General features: G+C 33.9%; 4 protein-coding genes and 3 non-coding genes across 7 annotated transcripts; 2 read left to right on the forward strand and 5 right to left on the reverse strand.

Annotated features, from left to right (window-relative positions):
- Positions 1 to 4,891: 4,891 nt before the first annotated feature.
- On the reverse strand, positions 4,892 to 4,980 carry LOC132035684 (small nucleolar RNA R16). The gene has a single exon (XR_009409404.1). It is a non-coding gene; the product is annotated as a small nucleolar RNA R16 (small nucleolar RNA).
- Positions 4,981 to 5,044: 64 nt separating this feature from the next.
- LOC132035686 (small nucleolar RNA R16) lies at positions 5,045 to 5,120 on the reverse strand. Its single transcript, XR_009409405.1, has one exon. It is a non-coding gene; the product is annotated as a small nucleolar RNA R16 (small nucleolar RNA).
- A 64-nt stretch (positions 5,121 to 5,184) lies between these two features.
- Positions 5,185 to 5,260, reverse strand: LOC132035683 (small nucleolar RNA R16). Its single transcript, XR_009409403.1, has one exon. It is a non-coding gene; the product is annotated as a small nucleolar RNA R16 (small nucleolar RNA).
- Positions 5,261 to 10,990: 5,730 nt separating this feature from the next.
- Positions 10,991 to 14,822, reverse strand: LOC132033247 (uncharacterized). Its single transcript, XM_059423167.1, has 3 exons — positions 14,269 to 14,822; positions 12,658 to 12,993; positions 10,991 to 11,664 (listed from the first exon to the last, which is right to left on the reverse strand). Exons 1-3 carry the CDS (start codon positions 14,563 to 14,565, stop codon positions 11,128 to 11,130), a joined length of 1,170 nt encoding a protein of 389 aa, XP_059279150.1. The 5' UTR covers positions 14,566 to 14,822; the 3' UTR covers positions 10,991 to 11,127.
- Positions 14,823 to 15,804: 982 nt separating this feature from the next.
- On the forward strand, positions 15,805 to 18,844 carry LOC132035297 (uncharacterized). Its single transcript, XM_059425571.1, has 2 exons — positions 15,805 to 16,264; positions 16,342 to 18,844. Exons 1-2 carry the CDS (start codon positions 15,925 to 15,927, stop codon positions 16,716 to 16,718), a joined length of 717 nt encoding a protein of 238 aa, XP_059281554.1. The 5' UTR covers positions 15,805 to 15,924; the 3' UTR covers positions 16,719 to 18,844.
- A 1,801-nt stretch (positions 18,845 to 20,645) lies between these two features.
- On the forward strand, positions 20,646 to 21,813 carry LOC132033248 (transcription repressor OFP7-like). Its single transcript, XM_059423168.1, has one exon. It carries the CDS (start codon positions 20,767 to 20,769, stop codon positions 21,574 to 21,576), a length of 810 nt encoding a protein of 269 aa, XP_059279151.1. The 5' UTR covers positions 20,646 to 20,766; the 3' UTR covers positions 21,577 to 21,813.
- A 192-nt stretch (positions 21,814 to 22,005) lies between these two features.
- LOC132034784 (uncharacterized) lies at positions 22,006 to 27,932 on the reverse strand. The gene is made up of 6 exons (XM_059425146.1): positions 27,744 to 27,932; positions 24,580 to 26,166; positions 24,425 to 24,503; positions 22,900 to 23,309; positions 22,427 to 22,525; positions 22,006 to 22,315 (listed from the first exon to the last, which is right to left on the reverse strand). Exons 2-6 carry the CDS (start codon positions 26,044 to 26,046, stop codon positions 22,151 to 22,153), a joined length of 2,220 nt encoding a protein of 739 aa, XP_059281129.1. The 5' UTR covers positions 26,047 to 26,166; positions 27,744 to 27,932; the 3' UTR covers positions 22,006 to 22,150.
- Between the last annotated feature and the right edge of the window lie 3 nt (positions 27,933 to 27,935).

Consider the following 27,935-nt stretch of genomic DNA (forward strand, 5'->3'; position numbering starts at 1 on the left):
TTTCGATAACCGGGCGGTTAAACCGGAACGTTAAGCGGTTCCAGTTTTTTAACGAACGGTTAAAAAGCTGTTCCGGTTTAACCGAACCGGCCGGTTCCTTAACAAGTTCCATAACCGGTTCGGTTGGAACCGGTTGACACCCTTAGTTGTGATGAAAGAAATCCATTTTGGAAAATGCTACAAATACCAAACATGACAAGTGTTAACAGCTTTCTGTTCTGACGAAATTGTACGATATTTGCCTTTTCACATTTGTTTTGTCAAACTCTTCAAGTGACAGTATTCCTTAGGAGTCAATTCAACTAAATTTCATTAATTCTACTGGATCAATTCAATATCTTAAAATTAATATTTAGATTTCAAAACGTTATAAGAAAAGTAGTACAAGTTGCACTTCTTCTTATGCCAATATAATATTTAAATATATTTTAAAATATTGATCAAAGTTCACATAATTTAAATCTCAAAAGCAAAAATATTGACAAAAATATTCACATGATTTCTATAGATGCGAAATACTATAAAATATTTTAAACTATACATTTCAAAATGTTTATTGTAACACAAATATTATGACACAGTTAACAATTTTCGAAAGAATTATTTTTTTAATCAAACTTCGTACAATTCAGATTTTGACAGCAAAAAAAATGGGGAGAGTTTGTTTATTGTAACTCCGCTTTTCTTCTCAATAACAAACTTTACTTTTTAAAAGTTGTAATCCTTTTCTTTAGTAAAGATGGTTCACAATCCCTCTTTTAATAACTTTTGACAACTTCTAAAGTGTGATGGTTTGGGAGAACTTCTGTTAGTATACAAAAGGTAGCTACTCGCCTCATTCCAGATTTGCGGAAACAAACAAATAAATTAATATTGAAGGTGAGTTACAATATTAAGAAAGTTCCAAATCAATCAACCAACTATGTTTCGAACAGCGTGCGTACTAATATTTTCCACTCTAGTTTGTCTTGAAATGAAATCCCAATGTTCAGAACTTAGGGCGGAGTTATAATTTTGGTTAGAGGTTCGGCAGAACTCATTAATTTTCATCCAACTTTTATACTTATGTTTAAAAATTTATTTAATATGTAGAACTAATTTATTCAAAATCCAGTAAGCCCACTTTTTTATAATTCAGAATTCATAAACTCAAAATCCTAATTTCATCTCTGTTTTAAACTAGTTAAGGTTGTTGCTCAGCTCGTACCAGTTCTGTGAAGATATACATACTATATGATGAGGTAAAAATTGAAAGTGAGTTACAGTATTAAGAAAGTTCCCACAATCAATTACTCCAATGTTTTAATTCCAAACTACTTAGGTAACTACACAACCTTGTAATACTTTTCACTCTATTTTGAACCAGGGGTGAAATTACAGTTTTGCTTATAGGTTTGGCAAAACATAGTAAGTTCTGCCCAAATTGTATATTTATAGTTAAAAATTCATTTAATTTGCAAATGTATATTTGTCCAAAACCCAATACAAATATATATTTTGTCCAAAACCCAATAAATTATCTTTTTTATAATTCAGAATTCATAATATCAAAATTCTAGTTGAACTAGTTATACAAAACATATAAAGACAATTATGTTGCGAGTCCTACAAAAAGTTAATTTGTTTCACCATAGAGTGTTCATAACAAATTCTTATGAAAACTGCAAGTTACCCTTCCAGAGATTGATGTCACATGGGAACCTTCAAAATCAAAAGTCAAAACTTATTAAGTTTGAAGTTTTGTAAATTAAATAAGTGGTACAAAAGTTCAAGGCCGCCGCTTCCAAAACCATTCTTGTAAATCACCAGTATTCGACAATGGCATTATCCATGGTTTGGATGCATTGCACATTAGATTGATATTGTAATGTTTTTATCCAAGTATTCCGCTCTTTACATTGACCTAGTGTTGATTTCCTTTTAGTAAAGGCAGTAACCTTGAAGAATTAGATATGTTGCAGACTGCGGCCACCAAATTAAAATGAAAATTACACATCATGAATTAACTATTAATAAATAACCAAGATAAATGTCCCATGTCCCACATTCATGTACTTGGTGCAAACCCAGAATACAAATAGAAACTTTACCCAAGTAGTATGACTGCAAGCTCCCAGTTAAGGTAGCTTCAAAATTTAAACTACATCTCTTCTACTATTGGGTTTGGATTCTATCTTTGGTGTTAGTCTTTGATACAAACTAATTAAATTACTGAATTCGAATGATACTCCAAATGACTCACTACATGCATCTTGTCGCAACCATTGACAATTATGTGAAAAATCGAGTTCTTTGCACTTTACGCCATTTATAACTTACACCTATCAAGATTAGCATTCACTGACTGATGATCAAGATGAATTATTCTTATTATGCTTAGTCACAATGATATGCCATCAAAATATCACGATTTCTATTAGGGCATACTAAATGTATTTCAACAATTACAAACTTTAAGGGACTAACAAGGACATAAATTAACAGAATGCAACAAATGAATACAGGACTAAGCTTCAATCACAAGATCTTCTGGTTCTCAGGACCTGTGGTATTCCTGCTTATGGCAACTCTGATCTCAACCGACCTCGTAAGCCAATGTATATCTATGCAATGTGGCAGATACTTGTGCGCTAAACTACTCATCCTTTGAGCAGTTACGCACACAAATACTGTCATTTCTGGAGCACCTTAACAACCGCGTTGCAAGATATATACATGGATTTAGAAGGTCGTCTTAAATCATTATTAGTGCTCCATATACTATACAAGCGATCCTTAAAGGTAAAGGACACTTTGGACATTTTCTCACCAAACAAGCCAAAATTTATGCATAACAAAGCACTAAAACAAGAAAGCTGCTCAGAAATTGCAATTAGCTAATCATGAATTATCACAAGTCTAGACACAATTTCAGCAACTCACCACTGCACCAGATAAAACAAGAAAATTTCAACAATACCATTTATTCAAATATATCACATTTCTATAGGATACTAATCTCAATATAAAATTTAGGACTATATGTATCTAATATTTAGTTATTGTTGCGATAGCCGTCAGATTACGTTTAAAAATCGAAAATTAACCGAATCAAATCGAAACCGAAGCGAAACCGAGACGATGGGACAGTTTCAAAAAGTCTTATTTTAGTTATACACGATAGAGTAACTGCAAAATTGGTATTGTACAATTTTAAAAAATAACCGATCGAACCGTAATTTGATACCTCACTTTTCACACAATTTTGAACCATGGTTGGAATGACAGTTTTACTTATACGGCAAAACATAGTAAGTTCTGCCCAACTTGTATATTTATAGTTAACAATTAATTAAATTTGCAACTTTTTTTTTCAACACACAATAAATTATCTTTTTTATAATTCATAATCACAAAATTCTAGTTGAACTAGTTATACAAAACATCTAAAGACGCAATTGTGTTGCTAGTCCTACAAAAAATTAATTTGTCACCATAGAGTATTCATATCAAATTCTTATGAAAACCACATCAAAAGATTGATGTCCCAAGGGAAACCTTAAAAATCAAAAGTCAAAACTTGCTAAGTTTAAAGTTTTGTTCATTAAACAAGTGGGTACAAAAGTTCAAGGCCAGCCGCTGCCAAAACCATTCTTAAAGATCACCCGCATTCAACAATGGCATTATCCACAGCTTGGGTGAATTATACATTAGATTGATATTGGAATGTTTTTATCAACGTGTTTCGCCTTTTACATTGACCAGTGTTGATACACTTTTAGTACAAGCAGTAAACATATGTTGCAGACTGTAGTCAACAAATTAAAATGAAAATTACACATCATGAATTAACTATCAATAAGTACAAACGTTTATAACCAAGATAAATGTCGTATGTCCTACATTCATTTACTCGGTGCAAACAGAGAATATATATATATATATATATATATATATATATATAGAAACTTTAACCAGATGGAATGACTGCAAGCTTCCAGTTAAGGTGCTTCAAAATTTAAACTATATCTCATCTAGTATTGGGTTTGGATTCTATCTTTGCTGTATTTTTTGAAACAAACTGATTAAGGTTACTGAATGTACTTCCACAGTTGCAAACTTAAGGGAGTAACAAGGATATAAACTGAAAGAATGCAACAAATGAAGATAGAAACTCATATCAACTAACTAAGCTTCAATCACAAGATCTTCTGGTTCTCAAGACCTATGGCATTCCTGCGTATGGCAACTCTGATCTCAACCGGCCTCATAAACCAATGTACATCTCTGCAATGCAAGTGCAAGGGCAAAGACAGATACTTGTGCGCCAAACCACTCATCCTTTGAGCAGTTTGGCGCACAACTACTGTCATTTGTGGAGCACCTAACAACCGCGTTGCAAGATATATACATGGATTTAGAAGGTCGGCTAATATCATTATTAGTGCTGCATATAATATATAAGCGATCCTTAAAGATAAAGGACTCTTTTGGACATTTTCTCACCAAACAAGCCAAAATTTATGCATAACAAAGCATTAAAACAAGAAAGCTGCTCAGAAATTGCAATTAGCTAATCATGGATTATCATAAGTCCAGACATAATTTCAGCAACTCATCACTGCAACCATATAAAACAAGAAATTTCAACAAACCCATATTCGAAAAATTATATATCAAAAAATCAAATTTATTTTGTAAATAATAGTAGTACTAGCTATTAACTTTCAGAGAAATTCCATAAAAGGAAGTTATGCAGACAATCAACATGGCATCAGTTCAGACCGCCCGTCTGCTTGTATCTCATCATTAAGCCAACAAATTAATTTAGTTAACACATTAAAAAACAGTGTAAAATAAGTAAAAGAACAAACAAGTAGTACAAAATATTTTCAAACAAAATAACACTTTAGAAGGCATCAGAAAACTAGTTGAGAGTTAGTTTTCTTCATTTAATTTCAGTGTGTAGTATAAGATTTTGTTTTAACATCATTTGCCTCCACAACTCCAAACAAAAAAAGCAAAAAACAAAAAAAATTACCAATGAAAAAATATTATTTTCTAGAATGACATCAGATAATAAGCGGAGTAAATAATCGACATGATTATTCAGTATTTACATTATATCATCATCTGCCTTAGGATAAATCATACAAAAATCAACAGATTCCGGGAAAAAAAAATAGATCTATATCTAAGAAATAGAATAGCATCAGATAATAAGCGGAGTAAATAATCGACATGATTATTCAGTAATTACAGTGAATCATCATATGCCATATGATAAATCATTAAAAAAATCATCAGATTTAGAAAAAAAATTGGAAAATTTTAGAATTTTGGTAGGACCATTTGGCACAAAGGCAATAATTATAAGTATGCAATGAGCTGGTAAGCCAACCATTTAAGTTTATGCATCGGTTTTATCTCCTTGTTCACATCATCTAACACAAGAAGAGGGTAAATCCGATGCTATACTATAAACAACAAGTATGAAAAAAACAAAAATTGTATGTTACATGTATCTCTACTTTCTGCAAACTCAATTGAGGAAGAAAAGCAAAGGAATATGACTAATTTTTGCTGCCTAGCATACTGATCGAAGAAGTATAGGAGAAAATGTTGTTTAAATAGGGGTTTTGGGCAGTGCTAGGGTTTCTAGTGTGCGGCGTTTAGCCAGAAAACTGGTGAATATCCATCTTTGCCACTATAGTTTTAAAATATACATGTGAGTCCTATTTTGTTTTAATTACCAAAATACCAAAGATCGTCAAATGGGAAGGTTGGGCTGAGATTGAGCAAATCAAAATAGGCTAAGTTAATAATTGAGTTGGGCTAAGATTGACCCAAAAGTTATTTGGGCTGGGTCATGACTGTTTTCGAGGAAAACATTTTTCAAAATATTTTCCGTGGAATTAAAATGTTGAAGATAGTTTCTAGGAAAACACTTTTAGTTAAAATATTCTCGAGGAAAACATCTTCCGTGGAAAATATTTTTGAGAAAACCATTTTCCAAAATATTTTCCGTGAAATTAAAATGTTGAAAATATTTTCGAGGAAAACACTTTTCGTGGAAAATATTTTTGAGTAAAACTTTTTTCGTGAAATATATTTTCCTTCATATCAAACACACCCAAACTTAGAATTGGGCTAAATTGACGATCACTTTAAAATGAGTTATGTTGAATTGGGCTAAAAATCGATCAATCTTTATAAAAGGTAGAGGTAATGCAACGTACGTCATCTGCTATAAGAGAGACCCCATTTGTGAAATTTTGGGTTTCTTATTGGAGATTTTTACACGATAAATCACTTCTCTAAGTATATTATAATAAATGATAGTACTTTTTGTTTATTCCTAAAATGACATATCTTTTTCCGAATTTAGCATATCTTAACTCTTAAGATAGTACCACCAAAACTTAAAGGGAAGTTATGCAGAGTAGTGGTTAGACCGACATTGTTATATGGAGTGGAGTGTTGGTCAGTCAAGAACTCTCATGTCTAAAAGATGAAAGTGGCGGAGATGAGGATGTTGAGATGGATGTGTGGGCTTACTTGAAGAAATAAGGTTAGAAATGACATTATTCGGGAAAAGATGGGAGTTGCCTCTGTGGCAGACAAGATGCGAGAGGCGAGACTGAGATGGTCCAGTCATGTCTAGTGGAGAGACACAGATGCCCGATGAGGAGATGTTAGAGGTTGTCGATGGAGGGCTGGAGGAGAGGTAGAGGTAGGCCGAAGAAGTATTGGGGAGAGGTGATCAGGCAGGACATGGAAATGCTTCAGCTTACAAAGGACATGATCCCAGGTAGGAGGGTGTGGAGATTGAGGATCAGGATAGAAGGCTAGTTGTAGGACTAGTATTATTTTCCTTCCCAGTAGGATAAGTATTTTTTTCGTCATTCTACTTAGTATTCTCAGTTTTGCCCTATAGTTTCTTGTCTTTGATTTTACTGCTTAATATCTGTTATTCCTTGTATGCTTAGTATTTTATTTATCTATTCCTTTTTCAGATTGTTTATCATGATCTTTGATCTTCTTATTTCATTTAAATACTGCTTTAAATTCTGCTTGTTATCTCAACCTTTTTTTGCCATGCTTTTCTCTTGTAGGGTATTTCGAAAACAGTCTCCCTACATTGTACGGGTAAGGTCTGCGCACACTTTACCCTCTCTAGACCCCACATTTTATATTTCACTGGGTACGTTGTTATTGTTATTGTTGTAACTCTTAAGATAACTCACGGATAAAAAAGAATCCACTAATTAAGGAATTCATTTAAATCCTGATTAATACATATCAATTTCTCTTTCGTCATCATCTTTTTCACTAATTAAAAGAATAGTATACGACTAATAATCCTAATCCTTTCACTTTCATCATTATAGTCTCCACTATTTAAGGAATTCATTTACAATCAATGATCCTTGTTTTCAGTTTGGTTATAGTATATGTTATACCTTGAATATATACACGGTATAATAAAAATATACATGGTATAACATATAAATACATAGGTGGTATAATAAAATATGCATAGTATAACATATATAACCATACGGTATATATAATAAAGATATACATGGTATAATATGTAAATACATACGTGGTATAATAAAATATGCATGGTACAACATACATAACCATACGGTATATTAAAAATATACATGGTATGTATAATAATAATAATAATAATAATAATAATAATAATAATAATAATAATAAGATGTGAATTATACTTAATATATACCACTAATACATATTTTGTTTCATATATTGTTGAAATAGAAAATATGCAAGTACCACCAATTAAAGTTATGACATGTTCATATTCAAAGAAAGGAACAAAAGGAAGAATTTGCATGTGTAAAAAAAAAAATAAGAAAGAAGGACACGAGAAAAGGAACACAAAAAGGAATGGAATGGCTGTGGTGGAAGATAGAACTTTGACCAGCAAAATAGGATCCAATTGAAATTTAGGGATTTTTATTTGGAAGTTACTTTATGTGCTAATATTTGGTTGCCATAGAATGATAAACTAACTAATGCTGCTACTATTATGTAAATATTTTTTAAATACTGCCTAAATATGTTCCCCCCCTCCCTCCTTGTTGTTATTGTTGTTGGGCTAAAATCAGCCCAATATGAAATTAACTTGAGCCCAACCTGTAAAATTTTGGACGATTGGGTGGGCCATTAATTTTTGGACCATAATTGACACCCTAAAAATATCCCAAGGCATCTTTTTCATTTTAAGTGGAATTACGAGAAATGAAATTGAACTTGACACCACAAGATGGGATGAGATTGCTTAATTAGAGATTTTAGATTCGAGTCATGATAATAGAGAAATCTTTAATATGGACTACTTTCCTCTTAAGTGGGTCATGTGTGACGAAAATTTAGGAATTGAGTAAGTGAGTTACGAATACCAAATAATTAATCAAAAATATGAACCTAAGGCTCCAACATCGAAGCATAGTGCTACTTAACTTAGGGATCGTTTGGTTACCAGAATTAGGATACTAATCTCAATATAAAATATAGGACTATATGTATCTAATAAATAGTTATTGATAATAGTAAATCCGTATAAATTTTATACTGAAATCTTGATATTAGCAATTCCATACTGGACGTAAAATTATAAACCAAAAACGACGGGATTCCAAACCAAATGATCCCTTAATCTACTCTTTTATATATATATCTCCATTACTATGATGTCACTGTTATTTCAAGTTAAAGAGTTAAGAATTTCTTTTTCTATTTTAAAAATTATTTTATTAAGAAAAACTTGTGGGGTTATAGTACTTTCATATAAGCCTATTTAAATAGAACATTTTGTCCAAAAAAATAAATCCAATAAGCCTATCACGGTTAATTTTGTTTATTTGATATATTAATGAAATTTAAACGTTATTATGCTTCTTTTGTTTATAGTTGGGTGTTAGTTGTAGTAACTTTGTGTTTATCAATGTCAAAAGTCAAACTTCATGCCTACTTTGTCATTTAATTCACAATAAATTTTAAGTTGAATATATCAAATAGCAATATTAATTTCAATGTTTTAATTTCATTTAATTCTTCTTTGTTTATGTTTTGTAAAGTGTGTGGACGAGGTGTGAGCGTGGCTATAACGTTATAAATTTTAAATTTTATACACAATCCTACTAAGATTTTTTTATATTATCAAGTTTTTTACAAGCAAACTACTATCCGCGTTGTAAAGAGAAGTTGCAAAAAATGGGACAAAACTTAATGAGTTGAACTATTTATATTGAAAGTGTAAAAAATACTTACCCGTCAAATATATGAATTAAAATCTACATGTATTTACTTCATCAATCTTGATCAGGTTATATTAAACTCTTACATGTTTTATTATTACACCTATTTTGATTAGATTACGTTAAATCTATCACATCTTGATTAATAGCTCATCGCCATTGTTTTATGGCCCTATAAAATGTGAAGTTCCTCCATTTGCAAAACATCACAAAAACAACTTAATCATGGAGAAAACCATATCACATATTCTTCTTGGCTTTCTATTCATTTCTCAGTATATGGTCATGATCCAATCCAAAATTCCATACCCTCCTTGTGCTGGAGGCCCTTGTCGTGGAAATGAGTGCAAAATTTCTGGAGATCCATATCAATACGAGTGGCCAGAGTTGATAGGATATGAGGTCATGAAAGCTAAAGCCATAGTAGAACGCACAAATCCCAATGTCACGGGCGTCGTGCTAAAACCTTATTGTGCTCGACTAATGGACATTTGTTCCAATCGTGTGTTTATTTGCCCCGATGAGGAGGGTTGTGTTAAATATATGCCAATGGTTGGCTAATAAAACTTTGTCAATAGGAGAATTAGATCTAATTATAGATCGCAACTATCATTCTCAACTTTGAAATATATTATTACATAAAGGCATCTTTTTTTCTTCAATTAGAATGCGTTTGGTATGGCAAAGTTATGTTTTACGATTTCTAACCCCCATAACCCCCACCTTCACCTCCACCTCCACCACACCCCTACCCTCAATCCCATCCCATTATGTTTTGTCTAGATTATATATAAATGCTTTTGTGATAATATTTTCTACTTACGTACCAAGCACTAGAAAATATAATTTTGTGCTGAAAACATTTTCCTTCGTACCAAACACACCCTTAATGTTTTGTGGATCTAATTTTGCTTTAAGATTGGGAGTGGCATGAAGGAAAAAAAATATAATATAAAATCGAATGTTAAATATATAATATTCAAGGTATCAGCACTATTATTGAGCTACTACTTCATTTTCTTTAACATTCCGACTTAATGTTAATAGTATTGTATGGTTGTATTAAATGGTTCAGGACGTCCAAAAGCATTAAAAGGGAAAGTCATAACTGAAAATCTATTTTATTTCTTAGAAATTAAAGTTAGAATAATATCATGCAGTAAGAAAGAAAGCACTTCGGTTAGTAAAATGGTACGTTGCTTAGACTCTTCAAAATTAATTCTGCACTTGTGTTAAAGATATCTTTAAAAAATGCACAACTGTTAGATGATCAGACATACACCTGTTGACTTTTTCTATATTTAAGAGTCCGAACAACGTAGGTAAAACGCAAAAGATAAAGTTTCAAACATGTTTTAAAAGACTATTCGTACACTATACGATCGAATATTTCTTACACATGACTTTTATACAAGGTACCAGATGTATGAGTTTATTTTCTTCGTGGTTTTGTGGTTAGTCTTTAAATCTAGGAAGAACACAAAAAATAACTGAGAATTCACATGACCAGAGCCGAGGGTCTATCGGGAACAATCTGTCTACCCCACAAAGGTACGGGTAAGGTCTGCGTACACCCTACCCTCTTTAGACCCTACTTGCGGGGTTACATTGCTTATGTTATTGTTGTTGATATCTCATTTGGTCAAATTCGGAATCAAGTGTCTCCTTTCAATTTCAATGAATGATCGAAAGAACCACTTTAGGTAATGAATATTAATTGGATTTTGAGACGAAAGAACTCTTTTGCTATCCAAATATCCAATATTTTGGAAGAAATTCACTGATTATCCATAGTAAAAGCATTAAGAAGAAGAGCTAATAGTCTATCTATATTATATACAAAAACATTTTCACATTAGCATACACCTCTATTTTCACCTAAAGAGACTCTAGAATCCCATTCTTCATGTTCATTTTCCTTGTTAACATCAGCAGGAGGCAAAAAACAGTCCATTGACAAACCACTTATGTTAAAATCAATCTCTTCAATTCTCCATGTTTCCTCAACTTTTGCTCTATAGTCTATGTTCTTTCCATATCTATAAATTGTTGCTGCAGTTTTCCCACTGTGTGCTATGTTGATACCTTCGACGTACCGATAATCTTTAAGCGTCGATTCCATGCTTGTTTCCCAAAAAACACTGTCATCGTCTTTGGCTGACTTCAATCGTACTAATTTTGTGTCCTCGAATTGGATTAAAAGTCCCGAGCGTTGGCTGAAGTAGCCCCATATAGTGTGATGAACAACTTCTGTGTTAGCTGTGCTTTGTGCCTTTAGCACGTCTTTGCTAGTCTCAAGTTTTAGTATAAAGCATTCTTCAGCCTTGATTTTCTTTTCTCCAATACAAACAGCATTCACAAATAAATTGGCTGTTGATCTGGGGTCTAATCCCTATTGATCAAGAAGAGCATATTAATAAAAGTAGTATTCATATAAGTACCATTTAGATTCTACTTGAGTTGATCTAGGTGTCCAATAATCAAGGCGGATCCATGATTTAAAGTTTATGGGTTCTATAGTAACCTCAAATTAATACAACAATAACATCATACTCAATGTGATCCCACAAGTGGGGTATGGGAAGGGTAGAGTATGCGCAGACCTTATGCCTACCTTGTGAGGTAGAGTAACCTCAAATTAATATATATAATAATAACAGGGTTCATCATTAAATATTTATAGATGTTAACATATATACAGGGTATGAACAAAAGAACTGTATTCACGTGAACCTGTAATAGACACTATGGATCTTCCCGTGTCGGTAATTGCATAACGAACACAAGGAAAGAGTGTGACTTTGCAAATAAAAAACATTAAGTATGTTACATTAGCCATCCAAATATGATAAAGAAAATTTTATACCACAAGAATTCGAGTTTAAGTTCTATGCAGTGACAATCTAAAAAGTATTTATACAATCAGCTAACTTATACGATAATTAAAGGGTTTTGTTGCTCGGATCCTCCAAAAATGGCCTTGGCAGATTCAACACAAATGCAGAGACATTTTTGAAGGACCTGAGCAACATAGATTATAGGTAAATCTCTCCATGATATACATTAATAATTGATAACCTGCTAAAAATGGCAATTAACATGCTATCACAAGTAAAACTACCCGTCAGTGTCACAGTCAGACCTCTTTATAATAGTCATCTTCTATAATGACATTTCACTGTAACAACCATGTTTTCTACTCAACTGATCTTTTATGTTATATTATACTTATTATATATTCTTTATAACAGCATGTCACTATAGCAGCTAAAAAATATCGGAACAAACAACAAGCCGTTATAAAGAGGTTTACTGTATACCTAAAATCCTAAAGTGTATGTAATGTTACTCTGGCCTGGAAAACCACTGAAGCAAAAGGAGGTACCTGAAAGAACCTCCGGAGTGGTCTTGGAGGACCTTTGGAAGCATTAGAATTTGTGGAAGAGTGACTCCAAGCTACTGTTCCATTACTACCAGCACTAATCTTGCAATCGGAAACAACCAATTCTAGGAACCATAGATCAGGATTCTTTTGCCAAAGAACGAATCCGCCGTCCTCACAAGTCCGTTTGGAATTCATTTGGTTACCACTTTGCTGAATGTCCGATGTTGCCATCTGCAGTTGCCCCACTGCATACATGCTATTGATTGAATTTAATGCAGCCTGCCCTCCGGTAGCTGCTAAATATTGTTGTACTATGTATTTTGCAGTAGAAGCCTTCTGATGAACACAACATTAGAAAGATTTCAGCGTGAAATTTGCTTCAAAAGTTTAAGCAAAATTCGATCAGTAATGCGTTGTGACATTTGGTAGATCATTTATCTTTACATTTAACTGGCCAAAAAGCTGCCTACTGGAGTCTGCCAAAGAAGAACTTTAGACACCAGACTACCAGAAGAGTAATCAACAGGGTTATTAACAACATAGAGTTTGGAACTAGACATTATTTCTCTAATTTTCTCAAGATTAACATTAAGGTAAAAGCCTATACTTGCTAGATTTTGCAAGACTATTACAGTATGATGTGTTTCATTAGGACATGCCCACCAATAGCAGCAGAGCAAGAAATTCTAACAATATCAGAAGGAAAAAAAAAAAATGAAAGAACGCCACACCTAGGATTTAAAATTGCGACCTAAAGAAATTTTGAACTAGCTTACACTAGAATCTTCCCATATGTCACTAGTATTGAACATTTCACATATATGCAAGAATGCTATTTTTACGCTATTTGCACAATATAGTTTTCCGGTAAAAGAGATTCATTCAATTTCTTGCCTGTATGTAGCTCTGCCCGTACCCACCAAAGCAGGTGCTACATTCGGAATAGAGCCAAATAGATACGGAGGATTCATAAAGTCAACTTGATTAATTTGTTGAACTGAGGCAGAGTTGTTTGATTGATTGATGGATTATATCAACGTACACAGTTCTCAATTCAGGATTCACATTCAAGAATATTCGAATTTCATCAAGTTTCATTTTTCATTTAAGAAAATACTATTTTGTCCAATATAAATATCCCAAAAGAAGGGAATCTGGAACAACTGTAAAGTTGTCTGTGTGACCTATAGGTCATGGGTTCGAGCCGTGTAATCAGACATTGATGCTTGCATCATATATCACACCCCTTTAGGCAGGGGTGAATTTGTGTATTAAATCTGGAGCACGTGAACCTGTGGTCTCAGTAAAACTATGTATTTCATGTATATATTTTCTAAAATTGATATAATATTATCTGCTGGCACCCATATTACAAGAAGGTTAAATGGTGCACTTGGTTGAAGGTTGAGTTATTTACCCAGAGGGCAAGGGATTAATTATCATTTAATACAATTTTTCCTATTTTAGAAATCCTAGATTCACCTCTGCAACAAAGGGTGGTAATTACATGCCCTACGTGAAAATGGATCTTTTTGTGAAATTTCTTAGCTTTTCTTTTTACAAGTATTCGAAAAACCAATAACAGGAAGGAGAGATGTATAGAGCACTCACAATGCAACCATCAGTAACAGGCAAGCTAACAGCATGATCTAATTGAACCTGAAAAGGGATAAGAGCACAGCCAACAATTTTCAACAAGAATATAAATTGATCATTATTATTATTAGTAGTAGTAGTATTTCCAGAAACAGCCTTGGAACGATCAGCGCGCATTAGATTAAGCAAATTCTTCCATCTAATGGCTGCATTGCTGCAACCTGTTTTGCTAAACATTTCCTCTGGTAGAGGTACCTCCAATACTGTCTCCAATCCATCTTCTTTGTCTAACTTTGGACTCAATTTTCTCATCGTGTTAAGTATGATACAATTCTTGAATTGTCTGTCAAAATTTTGTGGAAAAAGGGAAAAAGATATAAGAAAAATTTATACACGAGAAAGAGGAAGATTATAGGAAAGATACATTCTTGCACAAATTAAGAAAACGGGGTTTGCTTTTTTTTTAGTTTGTTTGTTTGTTTCCTCCTTTGGCAGAGGTTTGAATGGAGCAGATGATTTTGAGAGAAATTTGGGGAGAAATATATATATTTCTGTGCCTCTTTTTCTCCAAGGGGGTGTTTCTTTGGTGGTTGCTATCGGGTGGGTATAATTTTGGTGGGAATACTTATACTACTGATTAAGGTATATTACAATATGTGAATTACGTGCATGCTAAATATTTTTCCTAAATAGAATAAAGTGTAATACTTTTTAAATGAATATTCTCGACACGAATTTACTTATGGGCTATTTCCCTAAGACACCAATTTCACCAAAAGCAGACTCCCCAAAATTTATTCTTCTCCACCTCTCCACGCCGCATCGGAACAGACGGCGGCAACTACATCGGGACAGTCGCCGGAAAGGTATAGGTATAGTTACTTACCACTTTATTCTCATCTTCATCATTCATGTTATGTTAAAAATGATGACAAAAGTTACAAAAGCTGAACAAATTCAAGATAATAAAGTTTTGGAAGAATTTGAAGTCTTTTTTCAGTATAGAAGCACTCACATTACCTATTTATTTTTGTATAAGTTGAATAAAAAGGCAACCTTGCACCTTGTTTGGAGGGTTGTTACATATCGTTTCATAATGTATCGTATACTATTGTATTATATTATACTATATTGTTTTGATGAATATAACGTTTAGATATCATTTTCCATCATTACATAATGACACACATCAGCAGTTTGGAGAATAAACCTACAAGTAAAATAGGATACAAGGTAGAGCTATTGTAAAAAGCAAGTGTAAAGGATAAAATATGATTATAATAAGTAAAGACAAAATGAGAAGGAAAAAAAAAAAAAAAGAAGTAACGACGCAATCACTCCAAATTGGTCGTTATATAAAATGAAACTTTTGGTCGTTATATAATGATGAATTCAACGATACAATACAATAAAATTTAAGTAACAATCAAAACAAACATTATATTTAAAGTAACAATACTACAATACAATAGGTAACAACCATCCAAACAAGCTGTTGGTGTCCAATGTCTATGCAATTTGATACCTGCAACGTCTACTATTTGCAGCCTGCCCTGTTGTATCAATTATGCTATCGAGAGGGGATTTGTCGTTGATGATAGAAAGGTGTGTCAACAGCCTCCGTTGCTAAGACCTTATGAGTTTGTTTTAAATTGGCAGGAGTTATCTAAGATGTTGACAAGAACTGCCAAAATCCAGCTTGTGAGTTCGCATCCCGAGGTTTATGAGCCATGTGATGATTCATTTGCATTGGTCGATGCATTATTAGCTGATCGAACTAACTTGTTAGAGCACCAACCCTCAATTTGTATGGAAATTGGATGTGGTAGTGGGTATGTTATTACTTCACTTGCAGTTATGCTTGGACATGAACGATTTGCTCCATACTATATTGCAACAGACATTAACCGTCATGCACTAAAGGTGACTCGCGAGACAATGGATGCTCACAGGGTTAATGCAGAGTTGGTACACACAGATATTTCATCTGGACTTGAGAAGCGGTTTGCGGGTTTGGTCGATGTTTTTTTCAATTGTTTTTAATTGTTTTTTAATTTTTGATATATATATATATTTTTTTAAAATTAGATTCGGTTGATGTGTTGGTTGTGAATCCTCCTTATGTTCCTACACCTGAAGACGAAGTTGGTTGTGAAGGGATCACTTCTGCATGGGCCGGAGGGGAGAATGGTCGAAGTGTTATTGATAAAATATTGCCGGCTGCTGACAATCTTTTGTCAAAGAGGGGCTGGTTATTTATGGTCACGCTTACTGCTAATAATCCCTCAGTAATATGTCTTGAGATGAGAAAGAAGGGTTATGCATCTCGATTTATCCTGCAGAGATCAACTGAAGAAGAGACCCTTCATATTATCAAATTTTGGCGAGATACTGATAGCCAGTTGGAACCAAATAATTTAAATTATTGGACAAAACTGGTGAGTCTCATTTTGCCATTTTATTGACTGTTCGTTAGAGGACATGTCAACGGCTATTAACGATATTACAGAAAGAGGAGGAAGTTCATCGGCTGGATGTGGTAAGTTTTACCTTCTGTTCTTTTCCCTTTGTTAGTTTGAAGTAATACATAGAAGTCAAAAACTGTATTACATTCTTTTTAAAAAAAAAAAAAAAAAATTGCGATATCGTTGTTCAGGTGATTTTTTCCTGGCTGGGGAGGGTTTGTATTCTATATTCAAAGGATCCTCATCTTGAGAATTTGACAGAAAAGTTGACACAAAAGTTTGAGTTGAAGAACACAACAGAAGAGAAAAAGGGATTCGACACTAACAAAGACAAAGAGTGTTCTGATTACAAAGAAAGGTTATCAAATGCAAGAAGGTCATCAGATGCAAATCCCATTTATTCACATTGGGCTTCTTCAACTCGGGCCCAATTTAAGCATTTGGACAAAGGTGCAGCCCGTGTACAAATTCAAGGTGAATCTGAGCCCAACAAAGCTGTGGACAGATCTGAGCCATTGAAAGTTGACAAAACAAATCTGGCCATACAGCTTGGTGAAAATGACACCTGTGCACACCTGTACAAAATCAGAAAATCCTATCAGTGTAAAGAATAAAAGTTTGTTAGGGAATTAGCCAATAGAAGATAGACAAATATGTATAGGATTGATTGTTTTCTTTATTTGTTTTAAATACATAGGCTTGTATATATAGGGGTACTCTCCATTGATAAAATACACAAGAAATTTCTCAAATCTACTGTTTCATTAAAATCTTATACCTCAAACAAGCTGACTCCCGCTCTCAACTTTGTCAAGTACCTTTAATGATTCTTAAAGATGTAATTCCTCACTTCTTTACACAATTTTTGAATAATTTGCTTTCGTAATCTACACCGTTCTGGACTTCTGGCAACAAGCTTGTGTAATATCTTCCAGTGATACAAGAACCGGTTAATGAATATGTTTGGATGGATGTTATCTGGATATTGATTGGTTAGGTTTCTTGTTAATTTACTTGTTTTGTTACTGCAATTTAAGCATTTCATTGCTAAATATGAATAAACTTGTGTAGGTGAAAGTTTCTAGCCCTTTGAAAAGGTTCCCTCTCTACTAATCAAGTATTTCAGGCTGAACAATAGCAAGAGTTACAGCGAAAAAAATGTTTAACGTAGGTACCAAAGCAATGTGTTAACAATTTGTAGCCAGTAAACAAAAAGCTTTTGGGAATAAGGTTGAAATGTAACTTCACAGCATGATTTTTAGTTTTGCACCTTACTACCTTGTGGCACTACCCTACATTTTTCAGAAAGAACTGTCATTGGCTCCTTCCTATACTAGTGTAGCAATATTGTTGAAAAGTTGCATTTGGACATTCTTTGAACTGCTGCAGTTAATCAATCTTGAGAAGAGGTCCCGTTTGCAATTTTTATTGTATATTTGTATTTTATGTATAGACTCAATGCCATCCTTTAATTGCATTACCCTTATTCCTATGTGAACATATGTTTTTGGATAATGTTGTCACTTCCTTTTCCAAAAGCTTGGCTAAGGTCTGTCCGAAAACGTTTAGTCTTGATCAACTTCCACATACTCTTGTGGTTTCAACTTCAGATATACTTTCTTTCAATTACCTGATTTTGTTCTTCTAGTAAGTTCTCAAGGGACAAGTTGAAACAAATAGACAACCATTGCTACTCTGTGACCAATATGAAACATTTTCTTCTTTATACTCTAAGTAGAAGAAAAGGTCAACATATGGAGTTGGAGCTTGGAAAAATTAGAGGCTAAAATGCATGGAAACAAAGCAGCCTTGGTTTCAGAATATAGCGATCACGAACCTCAAAGTTGTTTGAGGCAGGAAAAAACTCATATTAAGCACTGCTCTTCATGCAATTGATTCAAGAAGGTGTGCTAGTTGACTCAATTAAATGGGAGAAGTTAATTTTCTCTAGCATAGATTTATCAGTAGTATCATCTTTCTCTTTTAAGGGGAGATAAGGAGTAGAGGGTCGTTCTGCGTGAGATAAGTCTTTAGTTTCACTTTTTAATTTAAATCATAAATCATTACTACTATATAATATGGAACTTTAAATACTTCATTGTAATATTCAGAATTCACTACTTTTACATTTTTATGAACTATTATGAGATGCTTTATAGTTATATTTTTTGCTTAAGGTTCAATAAACAAAATAATGTTCTTATTTAAAAGGTGGAGGGGTATAGTTTCCCAAACCCTTAAAGGTAAAGGGGTTTTAGTGAAACTTAATAATTTTTTAAAAATCTGAGTTCTCCTCCCTAATATTTTTAGATGAGTCGGTACATATAATTCAACAATTAATTTGTTCTCTCTATATCCAGTCTCTTTAGACTTTAATAGGACATCTTGATTGTATTGGCTAGCCAGGAATTCTTCAACGCACGGCTCGACACATTTCTGAACTGGTTTAACAACCTTTTATATCTAAAATAAAAATGAAGCAAGAAGAAAAGTACTGATATAAACATTGGAGCTTGCTGGCAATAGTTGTCAAAGTTTGAATTTTTTGCTTTTGATATTATTGAAAAATCTAATGTCATTAAGTGTGTTTAGTATGACGAAAGTCATTCCGTAGAAAACATTTTCCCGTGTTTGGTTGGTGAGTGAAAAGTGTTTTTTGAAAGAAGAAATACTTATTAAAAACTAATAAGAATAAATTAGTAAATCCGAGATTATTCTGCTAAATTTTTTTAATCCTAAAAGTTATTTCAATAATAATGTCTAAGTGTTAGTTGGAGCAAGTAATAGGAAGTTATAAGTTAAGATATCTTCCTTAGTCTACTCCAAAATGTTTTTCATGGAAAACATGGCTTCCTCATGAAAAATATTATTCTGGAAATGACCTTCAAGCATACCAAGCACCGCCTAAACCTTTGAAATAACTACAAGCATGAAAAGCTTGAGGCTACCAAGTCGAGAAAGTCAAAAGGTTTAAATAATTGAATGCAATGCCGGATAAAATGAGTAAATAGCCATTTTTCAGACCGGTGAGGAGGAATTAGCTGTCATTTCAAAAGTAATTAACATTTAGCCACTTTATAATAAATTGGAGAAAAATATCTCTAAACTAAACACACAAAACCTACGCTTTTCACCAAGCACAATGTGCTGGAATTCGAACTCAAAGACATAGTCCTTGAGTTCATGGTTTTACATCAAACGCAAGGATTTTGTCCTTGTGTTCATGGTTTCACAACTGAGAACTCAAGGATCCGGTCCTTGAATTCGAATTCCAACATATTATGCTGGAGTTGCACTTGTCAAAATTTCGAACTCCAGTACTGTATGTTAGACTTTCTCGTGTTTCAGTTCGAGGTGTTTTTGTCCAGATTTTATCTCCGCCTTAAAAGGTGGCTATTTCTCAATTACATTTAAATAGTGACTAAATATTCATAGGCGGTCTCAAAACTCGTCATCCTACCTAATATTCCCTTCAATGTCACGGTAGTTGAATCCAAATTCTCGTGAAAGAACAAAAGATAAATACAAGAGAAAGAAATTCTTTGATGTCACACTCAAGAAACAAAACATAAAAAAAGTTTTGAGACCATTTCCTCTACTTTTAGGATGACCTCAAGGGAATATGTGTGTAGCTTTCACATCTGAATCACATTACCTCACTCAGATTTAGTCAATCAGAAAACTCCTGATATAAGGGGGAAAATTAGTTTTATTAAAAGATTAGCCTACTGTCAGGTTACCAAAGCCGGCCAATTTCTCCTCAATTTTTCTTATATAAGACAACAGCATGTTCTTTTTAACTCCAAACTCACAGGGCATAAGCTAATTAGTACTGAACATTCCGCCTGTAACTGTACATGTGCTCACAGCAATAACATATTTTGGTTCAGGCATTTGCTCGCTGTTTTCTTCAATAATACAGGCACCTATAGCAATAACATATTTTGGTTCAGGTGTTTGAGCACATTTTTTTCAATACTTTTATAGGCTGAATATAAGTGCTCAACTCATTTGCTACCAAAGGAATTCCCTTTCTCATCACTTAGGTATGACAAAGAGATTCAAACTCAAGCTCTCTATGCCTTCTTTTCGATTCTGTCGATCCAAAAAAGCTTCTTTTTTGCCTAAAAGTCCAATGCCGTCTTCACTATACAGATTTTCCCCGGCCAATAATCTTGATAACTCCCCTGTTCCAGTACCTCCCTCAACCCCACATCACTATTCTGCTTATAGATTCAGAAAAGATCAAAACTTAGCAGATAAAATTTACAATTCGCCGACTTCTGAATATTCTGATCATGACAATAACAACATGATCATGAGAAGAGGGAAAAGTGGAAAAAAGTTGAATGTGAGTTTTTCCTCTGCTGATAGTGGCTGGTTCAGTTTCAACAGTGAATGTGGTGATGAGAAGCCTAATGATGAAACTGAGAGCTTTATTTCCTCTCCAAGTTTCGATTCTTCATTTGATGTGGATTATCCGATAGACCATTTAACGGGGACCAGAAGGAGGAAAAAGAATAATAACACGAAAGTAAGAAGGCTCAAGCGTTACCTTTCAAATAGTTTTAAAGATTCTATGATGCCATGTATGGCTGATGGGAAAGTGAATGAGAGTTTTGCTATAGTGAAAAAATCAGCAGATCCTTATGAAGATTTCAAGAATTCAATGAAGGAAATGATAATGGAGAAAGAGATGTTTGAAGCAGAGGATTTGGAACAGCTTTTGCTTTGTTTTCTTAGTCTCAATTCAAGACACCATCATGCAATTATTGTGGAAGCTTTCACTGAGATTTGGGAAGAGTTATTTGGTAAATCTTCAAAGTCTAGGGATCTAAAGCTTCAAATATTTCAATGAACTATTATAGCATCATGCTGGCAAATTCAACTTCCAAAACCTGCATAAGTAGAATCACATCACATGTTATTTTTTCATTTGTTAATCATTTCTTTTCATATGCTCGTGTAATCTGGTTATTATGCTTTGATATGTCTTTTATATAATAATTTATAATTGGATACAACATGTTGTTCTATACACAATTATGTAGTGTTGGTGCACAAAACTTAAAACTCTTATATTATTGCTGGTCGGCTACGAAAACAAGATATTATGCCCTCCAAATTTTAGGGAAAGATTATAGTGTTTCCTTTTCTTTCTTATTTGAACTGGTAAAAGTACTTGACTTTTTGGTCTTTCCGTCACCTCTGAGCCGTATCTTATTGAACAGTTCATTTTGGGACTTGACTAACAGTAATTTGATCTAGAGTAGATAGCAGAGCAGTATTATCTTAAAAGGTATTAGGTTCTGCACAATAGACAAACTAATTCTTTCATGTTACATTATTGGACATAATCAATCAGGAAGATACACAATAATCCATCGTAAAGCAAGAAATTGAGATATCGCCAAAAGGTGAAAGTAGAGGCCTCAGATGTCTTCTTGTTGTACACTATCAGATTCCAAAGTTGGGTCGGTGTCCTCAAAATAGTTGAAATGACAGAGCACACCACCAGCTTCATCAGCAAAAGAAATTTTCCTCCCCTCCCTGTGGACTGAGTTCTTGGAATCAGTCACGCCATTTTGACTCAATTTCTACATCACAGAAAAATGAATTTGACTTAAATAAAGTCACAGGGTTCACATTGTAACGTTAGAAAAGTTTGAAGAGCAACTATGAATATACAGGAAATGAAAGGTACCAACCATGATTTTACAGAATCTGGTGCAATCCCTAGTCATCATGGACAACCACTTTCGTGTTGTCTCTTCAACTTTCGTTGCACTTTTTATGGCAGTCTTCACCTGTCAAACATAAGATACTAGCACTTGAGAACAATACACTTACATGCAAAGTAATTCATCCAAGCACAGTCACTTCACATGACAATGAAAACTGCACAACCTTTTTTTTTTCTTATGCCTTTTTCATGCGTCTGTCAAATGCCTATTTCATGTTATGACCATTGCTCATAAAACCAAAATAAAGATCACATTGTTATGTTTTCAATTGTTAGATGAGGTCTTGGAAAATTGGAACATCACTCCTACTCGTGATTTTAAGAAAAGTATCACTTGCCATATCAGACATAACAGGTTAGCAGTGATCTTTTTGTTTGGTTGTTTTTTAACTCAAGAATTGTCACCTCCAATATGCTAGTATATCTGGAATAACATACCTCGTCAGCATCATTCTTCAAAGAACTGGTTCGATATGCTTCAAAGAGTAATTTTTCTTCTACCATATCCTTCATGGACTTCAATTCATTCATAAGCTTCGATGTTAAAGATTCAATATCATGCATCTGTCGCTGTGAAAATGCTATAGCACTCTCTGAACAACGTTTAATGGAGGTGCACCCAGTGCTAAGTTGAGGTAGAGAACGAGAAAGACGAGGACCTTCTAGATTGCCCTTCGGGGGGGAACTTCGTTTTACTAGATTGCCTTTTGGAGGGGAACTTCGTTTTGCAATCTTCAATCTCCTAGCGATCTGCTTGGGGCCTATAAAAACTTTCGCCTGATTAAGCCTAGCATCAGGAGATCTTTCAGAATCCTCATGTCCCGCAAAAGTGAGCTTCTCTTCACATTCTGAAAGAACATAGCCAAGAAAAAACAAGTCAGCTAGAGTCCCAAGACAGTTTAGAACATTTCAGAAGAAAAATATATCATCTTATTATAAGCAAAGCAATACAAAAGAACAACATCATGGAGAGTAAGAGAACCAGGAATTTCAGAGTGATGCCTCTGTTATCACTCTCATTCTATTGATTAATTGTAGTTTAAGTCCAAAGTAACATCTTTGGTGGATAAATTTAAGCTAGAAAGGATATTAATACCTTTCAAGGTAGAAGTATGATGTTCAGAATTTATTGTCCAGAATAACATCTTTGGCATATAAATTTGAGTTAGAAAGGAAACTAGTAGTACCTTTCTAAGTTGGAAGTATGAAACATAGAGAGTATAGTTCATTTGACAAGGTCATTCACTTCAGCTGGTAAGTATAAAAAAAAAAGCTCAGTAGTTTCTTCATTTTGCAGGATACTTGGCTAAAAGCAGTTAAAATTCTGATGCAATACTAGAATAGAAAAAGTAAGAAGGAATAGTAAAACATGTCCGAAACAAGTAGCTGTTTTTCTTCTTTTTTAATTGGGATAATATAATTTCTTTTATAATAAGCTGTTATCTTTATTAGCACATAGAAGCTGGATGATATTTAACTTACACATTATACTAATTTGTCTGATTTACTGTAAATCAAAAACAGCAGAGCTGAAAACCACATCTGTGTCTAAAGTTTTTGGTTATCGGTTCCTAGGCTCAACCAAAGAAGCAACCACCAGAATGCCTAAAACCATACAAGTAAAATGAACTTTGAAGTAACTTGAAGCACTGGTGAGTCGTTTCTCTGATGATAGATTTGTCCTTAAAGAAATTTGAAGCAACATATAAACTGTAATTGTATTTGCAATGCATATACAAACAACAACAACAACATATGCAGTATAATCCCACAAGTGGGGTCTGGGGAGGGTGTGGTGTACGCAGACCATACCCCTAACTTTGTGGGGTAGAGAGGTTGTTTCCAATAGACCCTCGGCTCAAGAAAATCGTTTTACGGAACATCAGTTGGATAAATGGAAGTGGATAAAACACAGAACCAATCCAATATATGATTGGAAACCCTACTTTCATCGAAGACTTACTGTAGTTCTCCAGGTCATCAATTAAGTCTATGGAGTTCATAGCCAAACAAAGTCGCTCTTGAGAGGATGGAGAAATAGCCTGCATAAGAATATATTGTTTAAAACACTTCAAGAAATACAAAGAAAACAAATTATCTTCAGCAAACACTCCTAACCTTTCGTGTCGACAGAAGTCTCTCAGGAGGCGGTGACAGCTCTGGTGATGAGATCTGATCTACAACATCCGGTGGTGGACTGCGTAACGTCGTATTTCTTTCATCGGAAATGCTTGAAGATTTCAGAGGCTGATTTTCATCATCCAAGCAATCTCCGGAAATCAAACAACTAGTTGCTGCATCAGTAAAGCAACAATCTGTTCGCTGCTCCTTGTCATTACTTTTGTCCAAGGATTGCAAACAATTGTCACTACCTGAGCAAGTTTGCAAATTCCACAATGAGATACAATTGTCAACAGGGCCATCAACTGAACTAATCTTCTGATTTGAAAGCAAAACTTCCTTGTCTCCATCTCCAGACATGCAAACATCGTCTGAATAATGAAGACTGGCACTGGTAGTGCTATTAAGTACCGCTGCCTCAGTAACTGGAAACACAACATTATTGGTACTCTGATCAGAACTCTTGCCCGTATCAGAACAATTCCTCAGGCAGTCATACATGTCTAAACTCTGATCATTTGCTGCTGCTACTATTTCTGTAGACCTTGCTGGAGCAAACAACTCTTGTTGACTGTTTTCTCTATTACATTTGTCCTCCTGATTATTTACCTCTGCAAGCACTTCACTAGCTGAGGAAACATATTGAGATTCTACATGTTCCAAGTAATCATTGGAAATCTGGTTAAGAGAACAAATCTGCTGTTCTTCATCAAACAAAACCGGTGTGTTTTCCTCAGAGTCAACAACATTTGGAAATTCACCACATGTAATTGTAACAGAATCCAGTTTGCTAACCATCTGGATATTAGAGGAGCAATTGGAGGAATCTGAGTTTCGGCGCACTGAGAACTCAGATTCAGTAGTCTCAGCTATGTGATCTTCCACTACAGGCAAAACACTTCTGAGCTGTAGAGAAACTTCAGGCTCCAAAACCTCTTCAACTTTAATTGATACAGGCTCTTTCGGAGATGCAAAGAGATTTCTGTTGGTGCACCTTCTTTTACCCTTTGCCTTTTTGGAAATCCCCGACTTCAAAGAACTAAGGGGTACTTTTAGATCGTCATCTTCCTCTAGAAGATAACATCCATTAGCCTGCTTTGGACAAGTCGAAGTAGGACTTGGAGTAGCAAGCTTCCTTTTCTTGGATTTGCATTTATCCTTGAGTTGTTTCAATGTTATTTCTCCAAAATTATAATCATCTGACTTATCATCTGACTGACTGCTTACTTCATCGTCAGCACAGCAACCAAATTTGTTATTTTCAGGTTCTATTGCCAGTAATGTTCTGTCTACCACAGGCAGACATTCGCCTTCACACTTAACATATCCAGTATCATAGATGTCTTTTAACTTCTTGAACACTAAAGCTGGCTTTCCGTGAGAATCTACATTAGGGACCTTTACTCTCAAACCTTTCCTCGTAATTTGGATAAAGTGCAAGTTGCTGCGACTCCTTTGCTCCATTGTCTAACAGGTTTGACTCAAGTTCATGAACTGTTGGTGGAACTGCAAATGCCTATTGAAGGATAAAATATAGCACGAGTCTTACTATAACTCCAAGGTGCCACACAAGTCTTCCAGAAACTGCAGAAGAAATAAACCTTAGGCCACAAATAAAGCAGCAAGAAAGCAAAGAATGAATCAATGAACATTTCCACTTAATTGGCGTTACAGCTTACAGTTTTACTCAGGTAGGATCAAAAATCCTATTTTGGGATGTCTTAAAAGTCGAACACTTCATAATTATCTCAATTTGCTGTTCTTAAAAGCAGGAAAAAATAGAAAGCAAAAAGTATGTTGGAACTTGGAATACATGGAGAAAAATGAACACAATTACACAAACCAATACGATGACGAAGCTTAATTCAACAAATGATTGAACTATACTAATAAGAAACAACACTATGCATTACACGAAGATTTTAGATCAAGATGTCTATCTACCCCCATAGTTAAAAGGGGAATGCTACTCTTACCAAGAGCTTTCACTAATTTATCAACTTTCTAGTTAGTAGTGTCTAATAAGGTGAGGTCCAAAATTCATAAACCTAAGTTTTTACATAAAGAAAGATTTTCTTAGCTCAGTGTTTCAATTTGCTTGGACCTGAATTGGAAAGACAGAAAAAGGGAAAGCAAAATTTCACAGCCAGTATACAGAAAAGCATAAATAACAGCAAGTGAAATGTTGAACAATGAAATATTTAGACCTAACACAATGCCAATGACTTATCAAAAAATTATGACATGTCAGTAGTAAGCTCATATACTACAGGTTTCTATCTGATAATCTTATATGTTTTCTCTTGACTATTATTAAGAGATAATCACTATGCCTATACCTCAGGCAAGTTGATAAACACCTTCTTCTTTTTTTGGTGAAGGAAGTTGATAAACACCTTTCAACCTATAAAACTTGTAATTATGAAACTAGATCTCATTTCAACTAAACAAGATCTGAAGGAGAGTACTAATACATCAATTACCCTATAAACTAAGCTACAATTATCACAAATTAATAACTTAAATCATCTTTTCCCAAAAACAAGTGAATCAATTAAGTCACATTTTTTCAAATAAAAACAAATGGATTTATATAAAGATAATTCATTTTAACATACACTCACAACACAATTTTTCCAAATCGAACATTAAAACTGTATCTATCAATGCATATACTCTTGAGAAACAACTGCAACTCAAAGACCCAAACACACACATCTTCATCAATAGCAAAGGGAGTAAACAGAAATGGGGGCCTAGAAAATCCCTAAAAAAAACTACTCACTTAGTTTCAATTTGTTTTTATCTTACTCTTTTTTTTTAGTCTGTTTTAAAAAAAAAAAATGTGTCTTTACTTTTTTTGCAACTCTTTAATTTTAACTTTCCACATGGCACGTTTAAGAGCATAAAACTAAAGGACATTTTGGTACATTTACATGTCTTTAATTTAAAAGCACTAGATTCAAAAGTATACTTTAATTTCTTAAACTCCGTGTCAAAGTCAAAAACCAGACAAACAAATTGAAACAGAGTGAATAATATCTTTAATAAATCTCCTGTTTTCTTTAAATCATAATAAACAAAGAATGCAGTAACAGAAAGAGAAATCAACAACTACATAAAACAGATCTGAGATTAAAAAGATAGCAAATTGAGCTCACCTGATTGTGAATCGTTGGTTTCGGCTATAGATGTAGATTTGAGAGTAAAGATAGAAAGTTGTGAAGAAGAAATGAGAGCGTAAAATAGTGATATTATATGGATATTGCTGAAATGTGAAATGGCGCCAATAATATTGGCGGGAACTAGGGCTTTCTATTCTTTACAACATTGGGCTTTAAGATGCCGCTGAC

Source organism: Lycium ferocissimum, chromosome 10, assembly GCF_029784015.1.
Source record: "Lycium ferocissimum isolate CSIRO_LF1 chromosome 10, AGI_CSIRO_Lferr_CH_V1, whole genome shotgun sequence".
Taxonomy (NCBI): domain Eukaryota; kingdom Viridiplantae; phylum Streptophyta; class Magnoliopsida; order Solanales; family Solanaceae; genus Lycium; species Lycium ferocissimum.